At 39.0% G+C, this 13,119-nt stretch overlaps 1 protein-coding gene across 2 annotated transcripts in view; it reads right to left on the bottom strand.

Moving 5' to 3' along the window:
* The window catches only part of ZNRF2 (zinc and ring finger 2), a 60,738-nt gene that overhangs the window by 20,370 nt on the left and 27,249 nt on the right, over positions 1 to 13,119 (bottom strand). For both annotated transcript variants that reach the window (XM_055803925.1, XM_055803926.1), the window contains exon 2: positions 6,804 to 6,899. In XM_055803925.1, the coding sequence (XP_055659900.1) occupies positions 6,804 to 6,899 (96 nt within the window). The remainder of the gene's footprint in view (positions 1 to 6,803; positions 6,900 to 13,119) is intronic.

The raw sequence follows: 13,119 nt of genomic DNA on the forward strand, positions 1-13,119 counted from the left end.
CCAGTGAGACTGAAATGGGGTCACTGAAGCAGGTCCTACCCTCTTTAGGAGGTAGATACATGTTGAACTTGGGCGTATTTTTATTTAGTGACATTTGTCAGCATTACTCTTTAAAACGAACAATCTCCCTCCCAACAAACCCGCACTATAAGAGGCTGCTTTTCGCACTATAAGAGGCTGCTTTTGCAGCACTGCTCTTCTGTGAGGTAACAAAACTGGCTGAAGGAGAGATTTGGGATGGTTGGAAGCAAACACAGCTTTACTGAACAAAAGGGAGGAAGAGCTAGTTTGCCACTGTTCGTCCTGGCAGTCTGCCTGGTTTGGACGCACAGTTATCCACAGCCTGCACTGGTGAACACCAGTGGAAGTTTCCTCTTTGCTCAAACATTACCAACAATTCCCAAAGGGAGGAAGTAGAAACGAATCAATATATTTTAATATAATTGTGTTCTTCAAACAATTTCCCGCCCTAAAATTGTAACAATGATTCACAAGACAAGCTATGAAAAGTCTGAGCTGATACTATACCAATTCACAGAATAACAACTGTTACTCAAGAACTACTGAACAATTTTAAAGCATCAAGGAAACTGAATGAACCTCCTACATACTCTGGAGGATGTTCATGAGTACGTAAGATCAAAACAAGAGTAAATGTCAGGTTTTTAACTGCAAGCACAGGATGAGTGTCTGTTTATGTGTCCTGTTAAAATACTTACACAGCATGCACACCATCTAGGGCAGAGCAAGAAACCAGAAACTTTTAGCCAAGAATCTTGTTAAACTCCAAAAATGGAAGAATTGAGAAATCCCATGGAAAATTTTATAACTCAGATTAAGTGGAATGAAAGAACTGATTTGCTTTAGTATTATTTCGTACTGCTTTGCTGAAAGTCTAGTCCTATTAAAGGATGAGGACAAGGAGGAAGGCTTAAGCTTTTCCAGACAGACTGGCAAGATGCCCTTTTGAAAGGTCTTTTAGGGCATGATCTCAGGAACCCTGGCAGAGAAGTGAACTTTAAGTTAGCAATGCTTTTCATTCAAGACTGAAGTTTTGAGTGCATCAGAGTTGACAGGATCATCCCTGCTGAGTAAAATAGTCTCCCTTTTTTTACGCACAGACGTGACCAAGGAAATCAAGTCACTGCAGTGGGTAGAACTACCAGAATCATGTATTTTGGTGGTTCAAGTGTTAGGTTAAGGTGCACTATTTTTCTTCCCTTCTACTGAGCAATATAAACTGAGTAAGTTCCAGCACAAGTAGCTTGTCCCAAAGATGCTGAAGCAGCCACCAATCAACAGAGCTTATAGCTTGTGTTAGAAAAAATGAGGCCAGTCCCATTCACAAAGAATATTTCCAAAATATTTTTATTTAATCCTTTAAGTGACTCATGCCAATCTTCAAGTCTCTATTTTTGATCAAAATACTTATATTAACAGCTGCCATTTAGATGTTGACATCTCCTCTGGCAAGATTATTGCTCATAGAGATTTCCAGCTCAGGATTCTCACTCACATGCAGGTCTGTCTCAGCATGTGGCAGTACCGGCATTTCTGTTTCCTCACAAGACAAAACCCAATAACCCAAACTGATTTAGAATAAACAGTATATTTAAATCCTCATGACAAAACCCTGCTTTCCATCCTTGCTAACCTAAATCAGTTGCACTGTTGTGGCCAGTCACTTTGAATTCGGTTAGACAACAGAGGAACATTTGGCTAGCTGTGCCTGGTGTTAGATTTGAACACCCCAGAAGACAAAGTGTGTTGCTGGACAAAAAAAGCACATGGAGTTTCACTCATGTTTTCCTTTCTGTACACCTACCTTAATTCTTCAATATCCTGTCCGTAACAGTCTTTCCACACGCTAATCCTCCATCCAAAACAGAGCTGGATAAATGTTGAATACAAAATCAGATATGTAATCTGTATTATCTTTGATGGGTCCTCTGCTCTTTTTGGGGTATGACAGGGCTAAAAAATTCACTATTGTAATTCAAAAAGAATAATTGCAAAGCTGTTACCTTGAGTAAGGAAAAAGCCTCTAGCAGCTCATGCACTGGATGTCTCAACATTCTCCCTCTCTGAAATTACACTAGCGTAAGCTTTTCCCCTTAAAATGAACCTCAGCAAATACATTGGCCAATAATCAGACCCACTGCCGCATTGGAATGAAATGCAGAGTAGTCTGAGTGAAAGCAACACTGATGTCAGAGCAGTACCACCCCTGAGCAAGCGGCTTTGAGGAGACCTGCTTAGAAAGTTTCCAGTAGACCAGCGTTCCAACACAAATTGCTGACTTGATGAAACCCAAAATATTCCACAGGAATGTGCTAATTCAATCAAAACTTTTGAAAGAGGACAGGCTGGCTTGCCAAGCCAGCCAACCAGTCTAGTGAGCTGACTGGCTCTCCCCAGCTCTCCAGGGTCACTGGCTTCCCCATCTGGCCAGGTGCCAGGCTGCTAGTCCCTGCTCTTACAGGGACCCTTTAATAATAATGATGATAATGATAATAAAAAAATGAAGAATAATAATAAAGTCTTATAAAGTGTTCTGAGAAACAAACAAAGGAATTTTAAAATGAAAAACAGAATTACTTCAGAACCACTGCAAGGTTTCTTTGGTTGCATTTGTTGCAAAGCATCTAAAACTCGTGCCCCTGAAGTCACAAGTCTCTCCTATGGATTCTCAGTTTTTATAAAACATCTTCCAGTGAAAAAAAAAGCATCAACACTGAAACAACAAAAATGAACAATAATTATATTCAAAATCTAAATTTCACCAGATAGGTCTAATCATCAGCAAGGAGCTAAAGGCAAGTGGCTTCCAAAGCACTGAGTGAATTCAAGTAAATGCCCCTGCCTGACCAAAACACAGGGCTACCTTGTAAGCAACATCTTTTGCAGAGTAGCCCCTAAGTGGGCTGCCTGCATAACTCACCATGGCAACTCCAACGAGACGGTGCAAGGGGTCTCATTTAACACTTTGGGGAAGCTCAAAGGTACAGGTATGGCTATATAATATTTTAAAAGTGGTTTTCAAAAAAATCTGTCAACTAGCAAGTAACCCACTTTCTTCATAAAACTGGCTTTTGGCAACCTGTAGCTAACCAGTGCCAGGACCTACTCTGGCTTCTCAGCAACTCAGCAAGTAACAGTATGAAGAGAGTTTTTAATTGCTAAGAAAAACATGGCTCTAAGACAGTAACACCAAACGCCACAATGTTTTTGCACAATTCCATTCATTTAACCAGCTTTTGTATCAAAATGCCTAGATATCGGTTCATGTGTGAGCACTACCAAGTAGTTTATGTGATGTGGAACAAAGTTCCATAGAAAAAAAGAAAGAGCTCTTTTTAAATGCCAAATTGAGTCAGCAATGAGATCTCTGTTGCAGGCAAGTCACATGATTTTGAAAGAATAAGGCTAATAAAATGTACTGATTTATTTATATGAAAATCGACACAACTTCCAGCATAGAACTGGGACAAGTTTGTGACCACTCTCAGAAAACACATGTAAATCAGACAGCTGCCAGAGTTTGCAGTTCACTGACCCTTCCTACTGCCAAATGCAATGCACAAAGGTAGCTCAGAAAGCAATTAGAGATTGCCTGGGAGGACTCATTAATGTTTTTTAACTTCAAAGCACAACTAAAAAGTCTTATAACGTTTTTCTGGGGAAGACTGTATGCCTCAGACTCACATTTAAAAAGAAAGAAGGTCTCTCTTCTCAGAATGACAATATACATACAATTAGCTCCCTGCTGTTTCTTAGAAAGAATAACTAAGACATTTACAGTATCATGAGGAAACATCTAGAACAGAACTAGACACAAGCACAGTTCACTCCAACTGTTCAGTTTTTAAACACCTCAGAACCTGCAAAGTCCCTTCAACTACTAGCAACACAGAATTTAAGAGAGAAAAGGAGGGAGGGAAAAAGATAATTTTCCTGCTAGTGGTAATAGAAGTGGGAACCAACAGTGATCAACACAAGCACATGATGACTAATTGGCTCTATTTGAGTATGTATGGCATAAGGCCAAGACAGCAACGAGAAAGTAAAGCATAAAGAGATTCCTTCCATTTTGGAAGACTTGGGTATCCAAAGTTGATAGCAGCATCTTTTCTTCTCTCAAGCAAAACTTGAGGTGTCCTCCTTACAGCTTATGACAAAAAGGCAGATCCATCACCGGCGTTTTTCTTCTTCACAGCAAACAGCAAAGTATTCAAGAAAAAAAAGCATGCATATAGGCATTCATATGTAATTCTGGGCCTGCAATCATGGCAGCATTAAGTTACCAATCTGCTACTTAATTCTCTTTCATTATGTTTGTTAAAGGGATCACAATCATACCACAAAGTAACAACTGAGCACTGTACAACTCTGAAGTTATATACTCAATTTCTTTATGCTGCAGTGATTTAAAGAACCAGCTATAGGCTATAATTGAAGATTTAGTCCACGAATCCAGGAGCTAACCAACTGGAGTTAAAAGGATCAATGTACAATTCTATTAAGTTTATGAGAATGAGACCATACTTCTAAATAAGTGTGTCTTTCGAACCAGCCTATGTAATGTAATAGTTTTCTCCTTTCAAACTTACATAACAATTTCCTAGAATGAGTTTCTGAGGCTCTCTATACAGCAGACACACTCCTAAACTGAGAAATGACATGTTGCTGGTAATAACTTATATTCCCTTGTCCACAACGGGTTTTGTCGCGTTGCAGATTATCCAGATAGTGGCTTCAGGTGCTACTCACAGGTTTTACTTCTGCTCATTTATCTGGAAGTTTGCTGACTTAACAGATGGTGCAAAGGTAACAATATGGCCCAAAGGAGCTCCAACCAGCAGTGTGCCAGCTGAGAGAAAGAGTGCAGGGGAAGAAAAAAAAAAAAAGTCTTAATATGGCACTGTTGTGATACAAATGAACATCACAAACGCTACCGAGGGGTTACACCTTATGTAATTGCTGCACCTCTGAAAAAAAGTTAGTCAGCTGAGTGGGCTCATATGTACACGTAGGAAGCAACAGGGGTAAAGGATTTCAGTCAGCTTTTACTTTGTGGACAGCCCATCAGCTGGATTACTGCCAGAGGCTGTGCTCTGCCAGCTTGCCTCCTCCTGCTCCACCCTAACTGATCCCAAGTGCATTATCTCTCTCTGACTGGGGCAACTAGCCTGCTTCACCCTAATGCTGAGCATCCATCAGTACAGATGTCTATCAACTTATCTTGGAAAAATGCTCAGTCCTGAATTAAAAAAAGGCAAAACAAAGAGAAAGAAAGCCCACTCTGTTAGATGAAGTCAATCTTCTCAAATACATATGTGGTAACACCAGGAGGAAAATAAAATACTTTTCCCAAGTGCTGTGCTTTGAAATGGATTTCACAACTCTAAGTATATGATTCTAAATTATTTTTGTAATTAAGGGCCAGCATTATTGTTATCCAGACAAAGAATAAGGTGGGCTTAACCATCTTTCAAGTCTTGTTCCAATTAAAAAAAGAACACAAACTATCAAAAAAAGCCCCAAACACCATCCACACCACCCCCAGTGTAGGGTACCATAACAGCAAGGTGCCAGGAGGGTCAAAGACCCCATAACACTGCAGGTTATTTACGCAAGAAATAACTTATGTTGGAAGGGACCTCTGGAGGTCTTCTGGTCCAGCCCTTCACTCAAAGCAGAACTAAGACTAAATTGCTTGGGGCCTTGTTCAGTCAATTTCTGATTATCCCCAAGAACATAGGCTGCACAACCTCTTCAGGTGCCTGCTACTATGTTTCAGCACCTTCATTATGCAGCATTTCTACCTTACATTGAATTAGATTTTTCTCTGATGCAACTTGTGACTGCTGACTCTCAACCTGTTGCTGTGCACCTCCAAAATGAGTCCAACTCCCTTTCCTCTACAATTTCTTCCTGACTGCATTCTGTTATCACATATTCCACATCTGATGACTGGTGAGCAATAAGCTAGTTCAGGAGGCACTTAAAATTTCCTGATGGTAGGGCGGCTCTGCCAAAGTAGGCACTAAGATTTCAGGAAGATTTTCTACTTCCTAATTTTCTGAAACCTTTGTGTGTGCTTGCCATAGAACTGAGCGTCAGCCTAAGCCACAGTGATAGAAAGGCTTGATCCCAACAGTGGCAAAAGTCCCGTTTACCTTGCATCAAAGGTTGCCTAGGAGAGCTTAACAGCAGGGGAAAAAACAGAGCTGCCACAGGCAATTCTTTTGAAAATAGCAAGTTTCACTGAAATAGCAAAAACATACATAACTACGAGTCCTTATGAAGTATCACATACACAATCAGCTACAGAAGAAGAAAGCTCTTCAGCACCTTCAAGAAAGGGTTTTCTTGAATAATGTGTACATGCACAATACATCAAGTAACAGTCCTTAATAATGTCCCCTGAAGAGGACCTGATTGACCTGCCTCACTACTTGATGTCCTTAGATGAGAGGACATTTAAGCTACACATATCTCAAGTGGGCACTAAACACACACTGACCAATGTCTGATCTTGTGGTCAAAATATGAGAAAACCGCGCTCAAGTACGTGCAATTTTACACTTGCAGATCAAGTCGACAGTGTAAATTATACTAGCATGCAGTATAAAAAAGATGAAGTTCTTCGGAATTAATTTGAAAAAATAAACTACAAGCAAAAAACATACATGATTTCTGAGTCCACTGAACTAGTTACCAGAGTATCTTTCTAAATAAAGAATCATTATCACTCTAATGTTTAAAATCAATAAATAATTATCAGCTTACTTCTTTCTTACCATTGTAGGTTATCCTTGGTTTTGTCAAACACATCACAAGATGCAAATCCATTTCGTCAGAAGATACAAATTTTGAACATACAGGGCACTTGAATCCTAAGGAAAATAAAAATATGTTAAGTGTGAGTACACTTATTCAAGGCATAAACTATTACATATTCAAGCCAAAAATCTATTCTGCCCACATTAAAAGAAAGAAAATAAAATTGTTTGGCAGCTTTCTAGTTTTGACCTGACATTTCTTACATGAATATAATTCCCTTGATTTCAAAAGACCTCAGAATGGACCATTGTTTCTGCAAATTCATTTGTTGCCAACTGGAAACATGTCAGCACCTCTGGAACACAAACTTTCCCAACAACTCTAAGAACAGTTTAAGACAGGAGCAAGAGGATAATATGACTCTACTAAAACAGAAATTAGCAATGTGTAGAGAACATAGCTATTAAAATCTGAACTTGGGCAGGAGCCCTGAATTACCATCTTCATTTTTACCAGGAATAGCACTGAAACTTTAACAAAGGATCTCAGTTTTACATCTTAGCACGCAAGCTGCAGCATCTTTTACCCGTCTGGGGCACAGGGAAAACATTAACTCAGGGGTGTTGCCTCACCTACTGAATCACTAATATTTCCTGTAGCACTAAATTTGTTCGACTTCTCTCATCCTAGCCAAGCATGACCTTGTTTAGCTTTTGAGGTCACAGCCTGAGGCAGTATGGGGTAAAGAATAATTAAGACAGTCTGGATTGTGATGCAACTACATAATAGTCCATGACAAAACTGCTTAACACCTTAATTTATGTCATTACCAAAGACAGCAGTCTTCCAGTTAAAAGACAAGATCGGTTGGGCAAGTTTCACAGTCCACAGAAGTCTGAGAAAAGTCTGACTAATTTTGATCTGCTGAATAATTAACACATAAGTGAGACAAAAAGCCACCAACAGGGATCTTGATGCATAACAGCTGTTAAGGAGTATACCTACAGGACAATCTATGGCAAAAATATCTAATTCCATGCTCAGTGCAAAGAAACAACTTTTTCTTTGATGCTGTTGAAAAGTAACGATGCAGGCATGTATAAAAGGCCACTGCACCTTCCACCAACATCCACATCTGGGCCTGCTCCCACACGTTTTAGTTTGTTGCCCGTTGCTTTATACTTCTAACCTTGGGAGTTCACAATAAACTGACTCAGTCAAGAATGACAAGAAACTTGATGCTGCACTTTCAAGTTACTGATGCCTGAGAATTTTGATCTTTACTGTTAATTATTATCCAGATGTAGGTCAAGCAACTAACCTGAAGCATTAGTACTTGATAGAAGTAATGCATTTCATTTATCAAGGCAATGTTTTTTATTTCTTTAGTGCAGCTAATAGGACACAAGTCAAAGCAGACAACTGGTAACACCCATGAGGAACTCTGAGCAGCAGCTGAACATGTACTGGAAACCACTTCCTCAGATAAAGTACAGTCCTGATTCTTCACATTTTAGTCATAAGCAATTCACATCTGTTTCTTTTTGTGTCAATCTTACACTTCAGTTTAAGTATTGCTTTTTTCTCCTTATTTTTAACCCTCCTCCTCCAACCTACGTCTTTACAAACAACAGTTACGGCCACAGGTTAATAAGCATACACAGCCAAACACATTTTTGGAAAAAACAAGTTGAAAAGATTAATGTACTTGTAGAAAGCTTTGTCAATGACCCTTCGGCCATGCAGCCTCCTTCCCACAGGCTGCATCTCAACATGACTAAAATTGAAATTAGTATCTCTGTTCTCCAAACACTCAAAACCACCCACAACTGTTTTGTTACAGTTTTCTTCAGAAACTGACCTGGGGTAAATTTTCTCTCAACCTTTATCAGCCTAATGCAGCTGATGACTCTTAAGCCTAGTCAAAAGCTACTAAGATCCATGCAGTATTCTCATTTATATGCTTCTATAAGGCATAATTGGCAAGATATTTTGATGTGAAAAGCACATAACTTCCTTATATGCTGCAGCCTGAGTCCTGCTGTGCCAGAAGGGACTGTTTGCATTACAGCAAGTTAACATTCATGTTCACGGCTAGTTAAGCACCAGGACAGTCATTAACAGATTCTCTCTGCTTTCTGGACAGAACCCTTCTAGCTTATTCCCTAGGGTCATCAGCACGTCTAATTGGGAGGGACAGGGGGCAGGGAAAACCATCAATAGGTCTTCAGAACCACTGCTAAAGTTAACAGTGTTATTAAGAAGGTACATACCCAAGGAATGCTTGGAAGGAATACTTAAATCCAAATAAAACAATAGGGAGAGTTTGGGTAAATTATGATGATGATGATAATAATAATAATGCTTTTACTTAAAACCGTACTTAGAGACAACTGTGAAAAATTTTTCTGGTTATCCACCTAGAGTATTCAACTGAATGCACTTATACTCCCATGTACCTGCACCTAAACCTAGCAAACAGTCTGCATTTTAGCAATGCAGTATTTTAACAATACGCTATCTTGCGGCTTGTCTAGTGTCAAGGAGGATCTGAAGGTAATAGTTAAAACAACTACAAATACCCTCCTGACACAGCAAGTCTGGGACATCTGACTGCTGTAGCTCTACTCAGTGTGCAAAACAGCACACTGAAGAACCCAAAAAGTAGAGGACATCACACTTAACTAAGCCTTATGGACCAACTTAGCTGCCAGTGGTAAAGGTAAATTTGTGGAAAAGATGTTTTTCCAGTGACCAGCATCATCTGCATGCCCGAGATTAGCATAACAGCAGAAAAAGAGCCTTGAGCTCACACCACTTGGTGAAACATGTTTCAAATGCAAGTGAAATCCAACTTTCCATTCCTTCACAATGATCTGCTGCAACAACCAGCTCCTGGATTTAACCATCTTCCCCAAGAGATACACAGTGTATGTTTTGTGTGAAGGAAATGGCAATTTCCAACTCTCTTTGTAACCCCAAAGAACAAAATATTTTGAGTGTAGACACAATATTTATTTTTAACTGTATTTGGAAAATATAAGTCAACAATCAATGCTGCCCACAAGTCAGTTAAAGGTCCTTAAAGAAAAGCTGGTATTTTCCCACCTTTCCTCAAATCAGAAGCCAATAGTTTCATGACCTAGTTTCCAATTAAGTACTCTGTAAGAACAAAGACTCTATTGTATCACTGCCCAGCAGGCTAACAACATTTATAGCCTATGTTTGTTTTTACCACCAGTCTTAAGGAACAATTCTGATAACTTCAAGAAAGTGTCACATGACTTTTAACAATCAGCAACAGGTCAAAAATAACTTGTGCTCTACGTGACTTGTTTTACTGAGTTTTGCAGATAAACAATGCATTCATGACATCTGGACAACAAAGCTGGAGTAGTCAACAGAGGAGATGGCATTATGTGAAGTGTCCTCTAAAAATTTAAAAACAAAACAAAACAAACAAAGTGTTCTCTTAAACCTCTCATTCTTTACAAGGAGAGAGCTAATGTATAATTCTAGGTAAAAATCCAGCTCTTACGAAGGTCTTTGTTTCACAGCATCCCTTATCCTCATGCAAAATGAGGAACTGTCAACTTTGTATTAGGATTGTCACTGTCAGGATATCACTGCAAAGCTGTCCTTCCTTCTCCCACAGCAGAGAGGACATTGTCTGTGATACAGCCTAAGTCAGGGGAAGAACCACCTCTCACCCCATTCTCTTTCTGTACAGCAGGAAAGAGCCGAGTACCAACACCGAGCTACCACACGCCTCTAGCTGACTTCTACAACTGCATGCTTACGAGGCAGGAAGACAAATTCTTACAAGCTCTCATCATCTACTGTCACAACTCTGGCCACAATACTGAAAGTAACACATTACTTAAAACCGTAATTCTGGGAAAAAGTACAATTACAACAAAAGAGCGAGAACAGACAGTTGCAGTACAGCTACTAGAAAATCCCAAGGTGGCACAGAAAGTTTGGAATACTTAAACCTGCATAAGTGGCACAATTTAAATCTTTAGAGGGAAATTCTCTCTCTCATTCTCTCTTGAATGTATCACTTTCCTAAGACGACTCCGTTTTTTGCAAATAAAACACCAGTTCTCCAAGAAATCCTGTCTTCTCTCACATCCCTCTACTGAACACATAACTTTCATCTCTGGCAGACTTGGAAACTGTCCACAGGGACAGGTCAATGGGTGGCTACTCCCTCTACTCATACCAATTTCAACCTCTTACTAGTATCTTCCAGTGTTTGCCTTCCTTTGCAAACATCAGACTGTTAAACTTGCAGTTCAGTGCATAGTGAAGCAAACAAAAACCATCCAACAAATAACAAACTCCTGGGCCTCTATTATTTTTTTTTTTCTTTTTTTCAAAATCATGTTGGCACTCATTCTGGAATATCTATTTTGTGGTGGGAAAAAAAAAAAAAAAAGAGCTAAGAGCTTTCAGATAATACAGTGTAGAGTGTCACAGAACTGCACATAAAGAAAACACGTTAAAGTGGTATTAGACTTTCACAGAACAATGGATGATGCTTTTGGTCAATATTAAACAGTTGTAGCAAGAAGTAACCACAAATAAAATCTGCACCAATGTAAAAGAGTGCATCAGCCTGATCAGAGTAACTTTCAGCAGAAAACATCTCAACAGGAACACTGCCGAAACCCAACTGAAAGTATAATGACAGCAGCTGTTCTTTTAAAATAAGCATGCAACATAAGTAGTGTTTTAGGGTTTTGTATCCCTGTGTTTTCAAATAAGATGGATAATGGTTCATATTTAAAGAAGTCATAAGAAAAGAGAAATCCTTGCATACACATATTTTCTATCATGTATTTGACAAAAAGAAGCCTGACAAATGTTACTTACATACTTGACACTTGTTCTCCAGTACTTAGAAAACTAAGCATAGACAATCTTGAACCACAGCATCCAGTAAATATGATGGTATGAGGGTGGTATGAAAGATTCCTGTCACGCAAATAAAGCCTGCGTAATGATGCTAAAACAAAACAAATAATCCCATCCCCACAGAAAACAGAAAAGACCTCACATAACCAGAGAAATGTGTTAGAAAGCACCTCAAGAGGTCACCAAGTCTATCCCATACTGGGAGACTGAGTTAAACATACTTAGAGGACTTAATCTACCCTTAAAAACCAACTAGTGAGAGACTTTTAGTAAGTCATCCTAGACAACCTAGAATGCTGATCAGCTACTCCTAGGGAGTTAGAAAAATCGTCCCTTATCTCTAATCTGGCAGCCTTCACTTAGAAAAATAGTTGATTACTTCTTAATGTGCTCAGTAGACATGGAAAACAGGCGGTAAGAGCCGTCAATATAAAAAACCATGTTCACACTGGAAAATGTGTGCCCTTCATCTTTTTCCCCAGCCTGAAAAAAAAAAAATAGTTACTCTAATATTACTTTCCTCACAGGCCCTGATGCCCAAACCTTTTATTCCTATTGCTGTCCTCTGGACTCTGTCCAACTGTAACATACAGCATTGCCAGGAACTGGGCAGAGCTTTCAGGCTAAGACTTCACAAATCCTAAGCAGAAATTAATAGTTGCCTATCACATCATTCTGTTATGCTAGGTGTATATAGATCTGTCTATCTAGAGAGATATCTCCTTCATGTGTGTATACAGGTATGTACATTTTAAACAAACCAACAGATTATTGGCTTATTCCTCTCATGGCCTATAACGATCCCCAAATCTTCAGCAGAACTGTTACTAGCCAGGTCCCATTTTTAGTGGTAGGTTTCATTTCTCCTCACATTTAATAATTCTTATTTGTCTTTTTTAATCAATTATGAACACTTTCCTAACATGTTAAAAACAATTATGAACTCCAATTTTGCCCTCCATAATGCTTTCAGATCTTATGAGTTTGGCATTATATTTCCTTTATTAAAGTGCCCATCCTCCAAAAAAAGATGATTGAAAATGAACCCAAAGTAGACCACTGTGATACTTGAACTGCTCTCCTACAGCAGCTACAGTATTTTTTCCAACTATTTCAGCATCCATCTACTTTTTCACCTAGACCATACTAAATTTGCTAATGAGAATATAAAGCAGAATAGCATAAATATTTTATTAAACTCAGAGTCTAATGCCTCTACTTCTTCCACTTCTTCCTTTCGTATTCGACTGTGTAGAGGACCACGAAGTGAGATTGTAAGAACAGCAGAAAAATAGGTGGAAATAATTCAGATTCTTGGTGAAGTAAGAACAGTCCTGGTCGAGTCAAACTTCTGTTACTCCCTCCTTCTCTAAAGTACTTTGTAAAACTTAAAGAAGAGAAAAAAAACCCTCC

The sequence above is a fragment of the Falco peregrinus genome, chromosome 5 (genome assembly GCF_023634155.1).
Source record: "Falco peregrinus isolate bFalPer1 chromosome 5, bFalPer1.pri, whole genome shotgun sequence".
NCBI lineage: Eukaryota > Metazoa > Chordata > Aves > Falconiformes > Falconidae > Falco > Falco peregrinus.